The sequence below is a fragment of the Somniosus microcephalus genome, chromosome 22 (assembly GCF_052327205.1).
Source record: "Somniosus microcephalus isolate GS21.2 chromosome 22, FLI_Smic_1.0, whole genome shotgun sequence".
Classification (NCBI taxonomy): domain Eukaryota; kingdom Metazoa; phylum Chordata; class Chondrichthyes; order Squaliformes; family Somniosidae; genus Somniosus; species Somniosus microcephalus.
In genome coordinates this window covers 12,285,239-12,298,235 of record NC_141008.1, presented here as the reverse complement: position 1 = coordinate 12,298,235, position 12,997 = coordinate 12,285,239, and the positions used below count along the sequence as shown (strand labels likewise).

General features: G+C 42.9%; 2 protein-coding genes across 5 annotated transcripts in view; one reads left to right on the top strand and one right to left on the bottom strand.

The window, feature by feature from the left end:
• Positions 1–12,997, top strand: part of atp2a3 (ATPase sarcoplasmic/endoplasmic reticulum Ca2+ transporting 3) — an 824,766-nt gene that overhangs the window by 533,119 nt on the left and 278,650 nt on the right. The gene's annotated exons all lie outside the window — the stretch shown is intronic.
• The window catches only part of zzef1 (zinc finger, ZZ-type with EF hand domain 1), a 229,044-nt gene that overhangs the window by 141,653 nt on the left and 74,394 nt on the right, over positions 1–12,997 (bottom strand). For all 3 annotated transcript variants that reach the window (XM_085964180.1, XM_085964183.1, XM_085964181.1), the window contains exons 11-16: positions 11,737–11,859; positions 11,426–11,595; positions 7,206–7,287; positions 5,450–5,651; positions 2,051–2,205; positions 237–480 (exon numbers count right to left, since the gene is read on the bottom strand). In XM_085964180.1, the coding sequence (XP_085820306.1) occupies positions 237–480; positions 2,051–2,205; positions 5,450–5,651; positions 7,206–7,287; positions 11,426–11,595; positions 11,737–11,859 (976 nt within the window). The remainder of the gene's footprint in view (positions 1–236; positions 481–2,050; positions 2,206–5,449; positions 5,652–7,205; positions 7,288–11,425; positions 11,596–11,736; positions 11,860–12,997) is intronic.

Sequence of the window (12,997 nt, the reverse complement as noted above, 5' to 3'; positions counted from 1 at the left end):
TTACAAGAGGAGCGGTTTGTACTGTTGGATTCCCCTTCAAGTACTGGTCACAATTTGTATTCATTAATTTAGGTGGCCGGTTGCTATTGATGGGCTTGAGGAGGCCTCGAAAACTTGGTGGTATTTAAACATTTCCAGGGATTCCTTTATAACACAAATATACGTAACCAAAATTAAATACACATTTCTTTTGAATTCATTTCTACAGATTTTTTCCCCCAAAAAGTATAATTTACCATAGGTTCTCAGTGCACTGTGAAGATCAGGGCTGTGACACATCATGGTAGCAAAGACAGAGTTCACAGCTTGGTCAACTTTTGACCCAAGGACAAATCCACTAACTACTTCCGACTTTGCCGACTGTTTCTTGCATAGGCTTATAAGTCTCTTAATGAGGTCGGACTGCGAGTCAGAGGAATCCTCTTGTGAAGGATCCCAGAGAGCAACCTGAACCAGGAACTTCCGAACATCATTCTTGCTCTACAACACACAATAGACAAAGTGCAAAAGGGTTATTTCTTTCATATACTGATCACAGAAACACCGCTTTTCTTTAAAGTTGAGGTTGGAGAAGAAAATTTAAATTACATCCTACTTTTAAAAAAAAAAAAATCTAAATTAACTTTTCATTTAGTTGAAAATATTGCATGACCTTTAACCAGAAGATAACTCCCAGCTTCTTTTCTCCACTACCAACCAGGCTCTTAAACACCTCCTCCACTGCACACACCGCCAACAAGTGCGGCAGCTCATGGATTCATTCGTCACCAAGAGAGAGACCATACATTCAACTATTTAGCCAACTGTTCTCCAGCCTCTAACCACTCTAGTCTGAATCTGAACCCTCATCTGTGTCTGGTTTCTCTCTCAACTTCCCCACGCTCATTTCTGCCATGAAACCTCCTACTCCATCAACCCCATTTCCACCAAACTCCTGGCCACCCAACTTCCCTTCTTGGTCCTTGATGTGAGAAAACTACTAGGCACTTGGTCTAAATGTTAAACAAAGCTTTAATCAACTGTTTTACAACATGGTCTAGTTGTGTCCTTCACTAGTTCCTGTTAAGAATGTCCTGCGCAAGCTGGGCCCATGCCCGAGTATTTATACTCTCCCTGGACAGCGCCACCAGCAGGCCGCCCAGTATTATTTCATAAGTCTTTCTTTCATGAATGACTGATTCATGTCAGTCTTCATGCTGGCTGACATGGCAAATAGCTCCCTCTCCTCAGGCATCAACTCTTGCCCCTTGAAGCCGGCAGATCCCCCTCTTCAGAAAACACCTCGATCCCCAATTTCCAAGGATCTTCAATGTGTTGTCACCCACCAGCTCCATGCCCATCTCTCCTGCAACTCTGACAATCTCTCCCAAGGTGGCTTTCACCCCTCCCACAGGACATGAAATGTCCCTAAAATCACAAATGACATTCTCTGTGACAATGATGCATTATCACCCCCATCCTCTGCATAGTTTTTAAACATTGCTAAATAGACCCTTAAACAGGGTTTGAAGGGAAAGACGTAAACATCTCAAGAACAGATGTCAGATTGATTTTGACTGCGTCACCTGCACATCTGATATATTGTACTCCATAATAAAGGGTACAGTAGACTATTGGTTATGGCACTGGACAAACAGTCCAGGGGTGTCGCAAATTCAAATCCCACCATAGCAAGTTGTCAAATTGAGCTTAATAAATCTGGTAATTTGTGGAATGCCAACCCAAGTTGTTCTGGCCGATATGTGACTGCAGTCCCACACTATGAGGCTGACTCTGAATTCCCTCGAGACAATTAAGGATGGGCAATAAATATGCCTTGCTGATGTTGACCACGTCCCAATTACAAAGAATTCCAATTACAAGACAGAAGTTGAAGTTTTACACATATTTAATTAACAACTCAGATTTAGTCAGACCAGCAGTCTACAATTTTCTGTCGGACTGTGGCTAAAAATTGAGGTTAGTATTTTCTCATTTTCAACAAAACCCCAGTTCAGCCCAGATACCTGTCCACCAGCAGACCAGCTATAGTATTTAAATATAAATTTACCAGCTCGGTGTCTGGTGACGGTGTGTTGTCTAATGTTTCCGCTGGACATGGACTTATTCCCACACACGTTCCATGTCTTAAGATGGGTTTCCAGAGCTGAGACTCCACAACAGAAGTAACCTTCTCCACAGGTAACTCAACAGTAGGGAGCAGTCCTTTACAGAGAAAGATAAAAATATCTTTATCAACATATGAGTACTTCATTAATTACTATGTGAAGTGAGCCAATTATCAAAGGATGTAAAGAAAGATCTTGCATGTATAGAGCACCTTCCATTAATACATCCCAAAGCTCTTCACAGCCAATGAAGTACTTTTGTAGTGTAGTCACTGCTGTAATGTAGGGATAAATATTGGCTAGGAATCCGGGGAAAGCTCTCTTGCTCTTCTTCGAATAGTGCCATGGGATCTTTTACGCCCACCTGAGAGGGCAGGCGGGGCCTCGGTGTAACGTCTCATCCGAAAGACGGCACCTCTGACAGTGCAGCACTCCTTCAGTACTGCACTGGAGTGTCAGCCTGGCGTGGGGTTTCAACTCACGACCTCTTGACTCGGAAACAAGAGTGCTACCACTGAGTCAAGGCTGAGACCTGTACAGCTTTCTGCATCAAAATTAGAAGTGTATCAAAAAAATTACTGAAGGATTTCCATGTATAATCCAGACTGTTGTAAAGAGATACAGCATTCAATTTTTAATGATCACTGTTACACCCATCAAAAAAAGGTTACTTTTCTTCTCATCCTTGTTTTCCCACAAAAGATCCTCATTGCTTTGTCTACCCTCTGCTTGGTTTCCTGCTGGAACCTGAAAGGTACAAAGGCCCCAAAAATTAGCAGGCCCGCTTCACCGGCAGGAGTCCAGCAGACTGGGTGCCGGTGACCTCTGCTCGTGTCTCCGGGATCAGAGGAGATCACCTCAGCTAAATCGCACTGGCGGATATCTGAGGCACTATGGACGCAACATAGGTATCCACCGGAGATGGGAGAGGGGGCGAGGGTGCTGGCCAGCTGCCCTTTTTTCCTGTCAGCACCATCGGTCATTTGACTGCTCCCACAGGCCTCCTTTATAAAGGGGCCGACTCTACCCACTGCCAGGGTTTCAGTGCCAATCCAAGCCCAGAGCCAAGCTGGACCCCACTTATATCAACCTATCTACAGGAAACTTTCGTTTAACCAGAGGTTAAATGTCCGGAAAGCTCTATCTACCGGCAAAATTCAGGAGCCGTTTCCTGTAAGTTTTTTTACTTCTCGTTGCTTTTTTTTTTTCCAGTCAGGCTCTGCAAGGTCTAGCTGAAGCTGTTGCTAAGCAACAGGGTTTGTTGATTCACATGGAGCTCAAAAGCAGTTCTAATGTTACGGCACCAGCTCGGTCCAGTCAGTGCCGGATACCAGAAAGTTTCCTGTACCAGGTTCACCCCAGCACCTAGGTTGCTGAGAGAGTGGGAGGCCAGGGTCAAAAAAATTACCAGTGTGGAAATGCTCTCCCCCTACCCCACTCTTTCTGATGTCATTGGGCCCCGGATCATTTCCCCAACCCCTCCATTCCACGCCACTCTTGGCTGACCAACGCCCGGAATGCACTGCTTGACCTGCAGATTATCAGGGCCTCTGTAGGACGTAGACTTGCCCACATACTCCACTCTCCCATCAGCAGAGAGGAGACGTCCTTTCAGTAGAGAAGTTCTCTCAGCTTCCACCTCTGCCCCCTCCACCTCCACCACCACCTCCTCCTCATCCTCCCCTCAACGCCACAATTACTGAAAAGTTTACCTTCAAAAGTTCATCAAAACTCACCCGCTGAGGAAGATTTTAACAATTGATTAACAGTTAATGCTGTGACTGGGGAGCAAATTCCCTTGTGTAAAGCAAGGTCAGGCCGGAAACGTACTGATCAAGAAACTTCTCCTGAACACTTCAGAAATTCTTCCCCTTCTCTGCCCTCAACACTATTACAATCCCAGTCTATATTAGGATAGTTGAAGTCCCCCATTATTACTCTATAGTTCTTGCACCTCTCAGTAATTTCTCTGCAAATTTGCTCCTCCATATTTTTCCCACTATTTGGTGGTCTATAGAATACACCTAGTAGTGTAATGGCACCTCCATTATTCCTTAACTCTAGCCAAATAGATTCTGCCCTTGACCCCTCCAGGACACCCTCCCTCTCCAGCACTAACATTCTTCTTGACCAATACTGCCACACCACCTCCTATCTTTCCTTCCTTTTCTGAACTCTTGAGCCACTTACCCGGTGTAGTTGTCAGAAAATTGGTCCATCCAGTTATGGAGTTCACAGCTGTATTAGAATATAGCTAAACGCCAGCACAGAGAGGCCTGCATTACTGGCCAGGACCTCTAAACCCTCCTGAATTTTGCAAGGACATTTTTAGTGGGGAAGCATGCAAGTATCAGGGTATGTCACAGAGACAGTAACATCTGCAGTGATCAGAAGAGCCTGGGTGAAAGCATGGGATTGGGGGGCAAGGGGGGGGGGAAAAGAGTATTAGCCAACCAAAAGAGTACAAATTAAAGCACGAGTAGCACCAGGAAATGTATTCACCCGAGCGGAAGTTACAGCTGTAAAAGATATACGCAAAAGCAAAAATCAAAGAAAGACTTGCATTTATATAGCGCCGTTCACAACCAGCGGATGTCCCAAAGCGCTTTACAGAGGTACTTTCTGAAGGGTAGTCACTGTTGTAATGTAGGAAATGCAGCAGCCAATTTGCGCACAGCAAGCTCCCACAAACAGCAATGTGATAATGACCAGATAATCTGTTTTTTATTGATGTTGATTGAGGGATAAATATTGACTAGGACACCGGGGAAACTCCCCTGCTCTTCTTCAAAATAGTGCCATGGGATCTTTCACATCCACCTGAAGGGGCAGACGGGGCCTCGGTTTAACGTCTCATCCGAAAGACGGCACCTCCGACAGTGCAGCGCTCCCTCAGCACTGCACTGGAGTGTCAGCCTAGATTTTTGTGCTCAAGTCTCTGGAGTGGGACTTGAACCAACAACCTTCTGACTCCGAGGTGGTGGTGCTACCCACTGAACAACAGCTGACGCTAAGGAACATTCACCCAGAGAAATGTTCACAAGAAGTTGGTAAATGAGGTATTAGAAGGCAGAGCACGAGAGACAGTGGGTGAGACGCTGGTCCTTCACTTCTGGAACCAGAGTTAAAATCTGACCTAGACTGCCGGGATGAATGTCCCCTCTGTCTGCAAGGGTCCAGTGTGAAATGAAACTTGTGCAAGTTTTATTGTGCCATATGCCCAGGTGACCAAATAACCATGTAATACTAACTACAGGTGGTGTCGAAGCGCTCATGAAAATTCTTACCTTATGACCATTTTCTTTCAACTGCTATAAATGGGGAGGGGAAAATAATCTTACCACAGGCCGAGTTTAAAGACAGTGCCCGGGAGGCAAGGCAACCCATTAGTCGAGACACGAGAAGCTGTAGGTCTGCAACCCAAGGTACTCGCACATCTGGCAGGCCATATGATTTGACCATGAACTTGTAGCCCCACTCATTGTTGCAGTTGTCAGAGTGGAAGAGAAACTGCAGCCTTGGACCAGATTTAAATGTCACCAACTGCAAACAAAGATGTAAACAAGAATTTTACACACAACCGGGGCTCGTCATTATTTCAGTGACATCCATCACTGAGGTCTTGTTTTCACTACGGTTGGCAGATTGATTCTTGGCAACGAGTAGGATTTTCAAATGAAAAGTTTGCTCCGATGAAAAATTGCAAGAAATTCACAGACCTCAATTACAGTCATGAAAAATCACTGAACTGAATGAATAATTGTTTTTAAACAAAACCGATGAGACATTTTTAAAAGCATAGACCTGGTGATAGAAAGCTCCAGCTGTGATCTGGAATCCATCTCAGGAGAGCATGGATGGCAAGAATTCCTGCTTAGTAGGAACAGCCTTGATTTTAGACTACTTTCCCCAGGTATTAGTTGAGCGTTTGCTTATTATTAGCAGTTCCATTCTATACCAACACCGATGCCCAAAATAAACTTTAAACACTACTTTCCAGAGCTCCAAGACACCCATCAAAATGGAAACATGTCAGATCTCTCCGATTCCCAGATAAAAGTCCCACTTGAGCATCACGTTGAGTCTTAACCCCCCACCTGTCGCTTCCTAATACAGGTTCTCAAGTGACTCATTGCGAGAACCCAACTGGATCAAAGAAAGCTCTGAAATTACAACTGGTTTGTAGGGTAGTGTTGCACATAGAATATTCGCTCCCAAGCAGTGTGCGATGTATGCTATTGCACCAAGTGACAGTGCCCCAGGATCTTAAACATGCAACATCTCCAAATATTAATGGATAAAAGCAATCTCAGGACCATTTATATTCTAAATTGCATGAGGCAACAAGTTGCTGAATTATATTGAGTGAATACTTGGGACTCCACTGAACCATCATATCTGCCTGAATCACAAGTCTGTCAGATACTGCTTGACTTCAGTGATGGGGCAGGAAAAGGATCTGTTCCAGCTGCCACAAACACAATACGTGACGAGTGCGGAATACAAAGATTCCATGCAGCCATGGGGCCCAAATACATATTATGTGGAACAGTCAACAACAACGTGTATTTGAATAGCGCTTTTAAAATAAAATCCCATAGCGTTATGGAATATTTTTTATCTTCTACAGCATTCTGCCCGATTTTTAAAACTTGCATTTAGAATAGCACCTCATCACATCAACATTCTTCAAACAACTGAATTGCTTTGATGTGCAGTCATTCATGTAGGTAAAGGTGGCAGCCATTCTGTGCCAGCAATGTCCCACAAACAGCAAGATGAGTATCGGTTAATTTTTTTGGTGATGTAGTTTGAGAGAGGAATGTCAGCCAGAACATTGAAAACACTCCATACTCTTTGGAACAGTGCTAACACCCACCCTTACCAGGCTGATCAGACTTGGGTTTAGCATCTCATCCAGCCGTTGGTACCTCTGATAATAAAGGAACCTTCGCAATACTACACAAAGTCTCGGCCTAGATTATATGTTAAAGTCCTGATGTGATACTTAAAGCCCAAAACTTTCAGACCAAGAGGCGAGATTGCAGATATACAATCGGGTTATTGAGAAGCAAAACCTGTTGCCAAATATCTTACCGTTGGCCATTTCTCGGTCCCAACTTTCCCATCGTAACGCACTTTCACTCCTCTGGAGTCTGTAAATTCCAAGTAATCGTACCTATGAAAAAAGAAATACCAAGTCATTTAATATAAAGGGTGCGGATTGGTATTCTATAATTATCCAGGCATTCTACTAATAATTTATACCACTCAGCTAAATAAACTTCTAGACTAAAACTCTGATTTGGATTATAACAATTATACAAGAAGGATACAACTAGTACATCACTGCCCTTAAGAGGACAGAGGGAAGTGACCATGATGATTCTGTAATCAGGAAAGATCTGATGAAAAGTTAAGGAAGTTCGGCTCTCTAGAGGTGGCCCAACTGAGGCTTTCAAGATTATAAAGGCGATTGACGAAGTTGATAATTGGAGATTAATTCATGGTGGTGAACAGTTTAATGGGAGATGGTTAAAAATTAAGGCAAGAGTAAATCGGTCAGAATAATTATTACACAAAGGATAGAAGGCCATTAAAGCAGAGGGTACAAGTGGGTTGAAAAGGAAACTATATTTCTGGAGAAAAGGGATTGAAGAGTGTGGTGAGGAAGCAGGTGAAGCGGAACCAAGACCAGAAAGGAATCAGTCTTTTTCCCCAATAGTTCTTTTCCCCTTCCTGCAACCTCTCGGTTCTATTGTAATAGAAGACTGAAGGAACTGATGTCCTAGGGGGAGTGTTTGCTGGTGCTGTGGGGGAGGGTTTAAGCTAAAATGGAAGGGGGTTGGGAACCTGAGCAGGGAGACAGAGGAAAGGGAAACAAGGATAAAAGCAAAAGATAGGAAGGAGAAAAACAAAAGTGGCAGTCAGAGAAATCAACGGTTTAAATCAAACATGGCCACAGTAAATAATAATTCTAATAGGTCTAAGAGCGTTAAAAAAACAAGCCTGAAGGCCTTGTGTCTTAATGCGATGAGCATTCGTAATAAGGTGGATGAATTAGCTGCGCAAATAGAGGTAAACGAATATGATTTGATTGGGATTACGGAAACATGGCTCCAGGGTGTCCAAGGCTGAGAAATCAACATCCAGGGGTGTTCAATATTCAGGAAAGATAGGCAAAAAGGAAAGGGAGGTGGGGTAGCATTGCTGGTTAAAGAAGGGATTAACACAATTGTAAGGAAGGATATTAGCTCTGATGATGTGGAATCTGTATGGGTAGAACTGAGAAATACCAAGGGGCAGAAAACGTTAGTGGGAGTGGTATATAAACCTCCAAACAGTAATGCGGAGGTTGGGGATGGCATTAAAAGGGAAATTAAAGAAGCGTGCAATAAGGGCACAGCAGTCATCATGGGTGACTTTAATCTAATTGGGCTAACCAAATTAGTAACAATACCGTGGAGGAGGAATTCCTGGTTTATGGGATGGTTTCCTGGACCAATATGTCGAGGAACCAACCAGAGAGAAGGCCATCTTAGACTGGGTATTATGTAACGAGAAAAGATTAATTAGCAATCTTGTTGTACGAGGCCCCTTGGGTCGGAGCGATCATATGATCGAATTCTTGAAGTAGTTGACTCAGACTAGGGTCCTGAATTTAAATAAAGGAAACTACAATGGTCTGAGGCGCGAGTTGGGTAGGATTGATTGGGGAATGTCACTCAAAGGGTTGACGGTGGATAGGCAATGGCAAACATTCAAAGAACTACAGAATTTGTTCATCCCAGTTTGGCATAAAAATAAAACAAAGGTGACTCAACCGTGGCTAACAAGGGAAATTAGGGAAAGCATAAGATCCAAGGAGAGGACATATAAATTGGCCAGAAAAAGCAGTAAACTTGAGGATTGGGGGCAGTTTAGGATTCAACAAAGGAGGACAAAGGGATTAATTAAGAAGGGGAAAATTGAATATGAGAGTAAGCTTGCAGGGAACATAAAAACTGACTGTAAAAGCTTTTATAGATATGTGAAGAGAAAAAGATTGGTGAAGTCAAGTGTGGGTCCCTTGCAGTCAGAATCAGGGGAATTTATCATGGGGAACAAAGAAATGGCAGTCCAATTAATACATATTTTGGTTCTGTCTTCACAAAGGAGGACACAAATAACCTCCCAGAGATGTTGGGGAACATAGGGTCTGATGAAAGGGAGGAACTGAAAGAAATCAGTATTGTAGGGAAATGGTGTTAGGGAAATTGATGGGATTGAAGACGGATAAATCCCCAGGGCCTGATAATCTACATACAGGAAACTTTGTGCTATCCGGAGGTGAGCTATCCGGCAATCTGGAGCCACCGGCAAAAATCAGCAGCCGTTTTTTATTCTTTTTGTTTGTTTTTTGCGCTTTGTTTGAACGGTCAAGCTGTGCAAGGTCTGTAGCTATAGCAACAGCTTCAGCTACAGAGCTTGCAGGCCACACCCGAGTGTTTAGAAGCTGTTGCTAAGCAACAGTGTTTGTTGTCAAATATGGAGATAAGAATCTCCGTATCTCTCAACATTAACTCTGGAGAGTACGGCAGTTTTGAGGCAACGGCAGCAGCTCGGTCCCGTGGGTGCCGGATAGCACAAAGTTTCCTGTACTAGGGTACTTAAGGAAGTGGCCCTAGAAATAGTAGATGCATTGCTGATCATCTTCCAACATTCGATGGAATCTGGAACAGTACCCATGGATTGGAGGGTAGCTAATGTTACCCCACTATTCAAAAAAGGTGGTAGAGAGAAAACGGGGAATTACAGACCGGTAAGCCTGACATCAGTAGTGGGGAAAATGCTAGAGTCCATTATAAAAGATGTAATAGCAAAGCACTTGGAAAACAGTGACAGGATCGGGCAAAGTCAACATGGATTTACAAAAGGTAAATCGTGCTCGACTAATCTACTGGAATTTTTTGAGGATGTAACTGGTAAAATAGATAAGGGAGAACCAGTGGATGTGGTGTATTTGGACTTTCAGAAGGCTTTTGATAAGGTCCCGCATAAGAGCTTAGCGTGTAAAGTTAAGGCACATGGGATTGGGGGCAAGGTATTGACTTGGATAGAGAACTGGTTGGCAGGCAGAAAGCAAAGAGTTGGAATAAACGGGTCTTTTTCCGAGTGGCAGGCAGTGACTAGTGGGGTACCGCAGGGATCGGTCCTTGGACCCCAGCTATTCACAATATATATTAATGATCTAGACAAGGGAACTAGATGTAATATCTCCAAATTTGCAGACGACACAAAGCTGGGTGGGCGTGTGTGCTGTGAGGAGGATGCCGAGAAACTCCAGGATGATTTGGACAGGTTGGGTGATTGGGCAAAAGCATGGCAGATGCAATATAACGTGGATAAATGTGAGGTTATCCACTTTGGTGGCAAAAACAGGAAGGCAGATTATTATCTGAATGGCAATAGATTGGGAGAAGGAGAAGTGCAACGAGTCCTGGGTGTCCTTGTGCACCAGTCGCTGAAGATAAGCATGCAGGTGCAGCAGGTGGTTAAGTCGGCAAATGGTATGTTGGCCTTCGTAGCGAGAGGGTTTGAGTACAGGAACAAGGATGTCTTGCTGCAGTTGTACAGGGCCTTGGTGAGACCGCACCTTGAGTATTGTGTGCAGTTTTGGTCGCCTTATCTGAGGAAGGATGTTCTTGCCATGGAAGGAGTTCAGCGAAGATTCACCAGGCTGATACCTGGGATGGCAGGAATGACGTATGAGGAGAGATTGGGACGATTGGGCTTGTACTCGCTGGAGTTTAGAAGAATGAGAGGGGATCTCATTGAAACGTATAAAATTCTGACAGGACTGGACAGACTAGATGCAGGAAGGATGTTCCCGATGGTCGGGGAGTCCAAAACCAGGGGTCACAGTCTAAGGATAAGGGGTAAGCCATTTAGGACAGAAATGAGGAGGAATTTCTTCACCCAGAGAGTGGTGAACCTGTGGAATTCTCTACCACAGAAGGCAGTAGAAGCCAATTCATTAAATATATTCAAGGAGTTGGATATATTTCTTAAGGCTAAAGGGATCCAGGGGTATGGGAGAAAGCAGGGACCGGGTACTGAAATTGGATGATCAGCCATGATCGCATTGAATGGCAGGGCAGGCTCGAAGGGCCGAATGGCCTACTCCTGCTCCTATCTTCTATGTTTCTATGAACACTGATGACACTTTGGTGCACCAGTTCGCCTCTTTTTTTCTCTCTCCCCACCTATAAAAAAAACACTCTAGATTATTACAGGTAGAATCTCCAGGGAGACTGTGGTTTGAAATTGGACTATACCTTTTTTCTGTTTCACATTTCTCATCAAACTCCACTTCAAAGAATGTTGCACCCGGACAAACAAAGACCGTCGTCTCATGACTATTGTTTTCATAGTTGTGCGTAGACTCCATGCTCCACATCCTGAGAAACACTGGCTCCTCTGATTTCTCCAAGTTCTCACCATCAAGCTATTAATCAGAATTGAAACTATTTATTGAAGCTGGGGTTCTTCACTACCCCATTAAGCACCTTTATGTGGCATAAGCCGAAAGGTTAAAATGCAGATACGCACTGGAAAGTTTCAAAAACATATTAGATATAGCTATTACCTTGATAAAGTCGTCCCCGGTTTCACAGCAGAGGATCTTCAATGTTTTCGCCAGTGGAGCGAAGGCTTGTAGCAGGGCACAGTGAGGGATGTCCAAACTAGAAAGCTCCAAAAGGAAGATTACCTGCAACAAAAATTTGACAAAACATTTATTGAATGGTGATGCATAAGCAATCTAAATTCATGAGCTGGAATAGAATAGATTTTAAAAGACACAGGCCAGAGTCATTATATTTGCTGGAATAGGACAATTAAAGAAAATTCAAAAAGTAGAAGGGATGCTGCGGCTTGAATTGCTTATAGCTGATTGAATGCAGGGATCATACTAGGTGACTGGAAAAGGTTGCAGCTTTTAAAATAAGACTGAACATTATACTGGCAAGGACTGACCTGCCAGCTTAAGACCCACAGGGAAAACATTAGAGCCTATTATACAGGAAGCTGTTCGAGACACTAAGAATGAAGACAACTTGGGTTTGGTTATACCAAATAACATTGATTGGAATTGTTCAGTCAGAGTATGGTACCATGATGATTAGTCAGGTGTCTAGACATTTGATAAGGTGTCTTAAAATACAAATACAATCCGAACACCTAGCAACTGGGTAGAGAAATCAGAAACTGTATTTCATACTGAATTCAGAAACTGTATTTCATACTGAATTCAGAAACTATATTTCATACTGAATTCAGAAACTGGATTTCATACTGAATTCAGAAACTGGATTTCATACTGAATTCAGAAACTGGATTTCATACTGAAATCAGAAACTATTTCATACTGAATTCAGAAACTGTATTTCATACTGAATTCAGAAACTGTATTTCATATTGAATTCAGAAACTGTATTTCATACTGAATTCAGAAACTGTATTTCATACTGAATTCAGAAACTATATTTCATACTGAATTCAGAAACTGGATTTCATACTGAATTCAGAAACTGTATTTCATACTGAATTCAGAAACTATATTTCATACTGAATTCAGAAACTGGATTTCATACTGAATTCAGAAACTGGATTTCATACTGAATTCAGAAACTGGATTTCATACTGAAATCAGAAACTATTTCATACTGAATTCAGAAACTGTATTTCATACTGAAATCAGAAACTATTTCATACTGAATTCAGAAACTATATTTCATACTGAATTCAGAAACTGGATTTCATACTGAATTCAGAAACTGGATTTCATACTGAATTCAGAAACTGGATTTCATACTGAAATCAGAAACTATTTCATACTGAATTCAGAA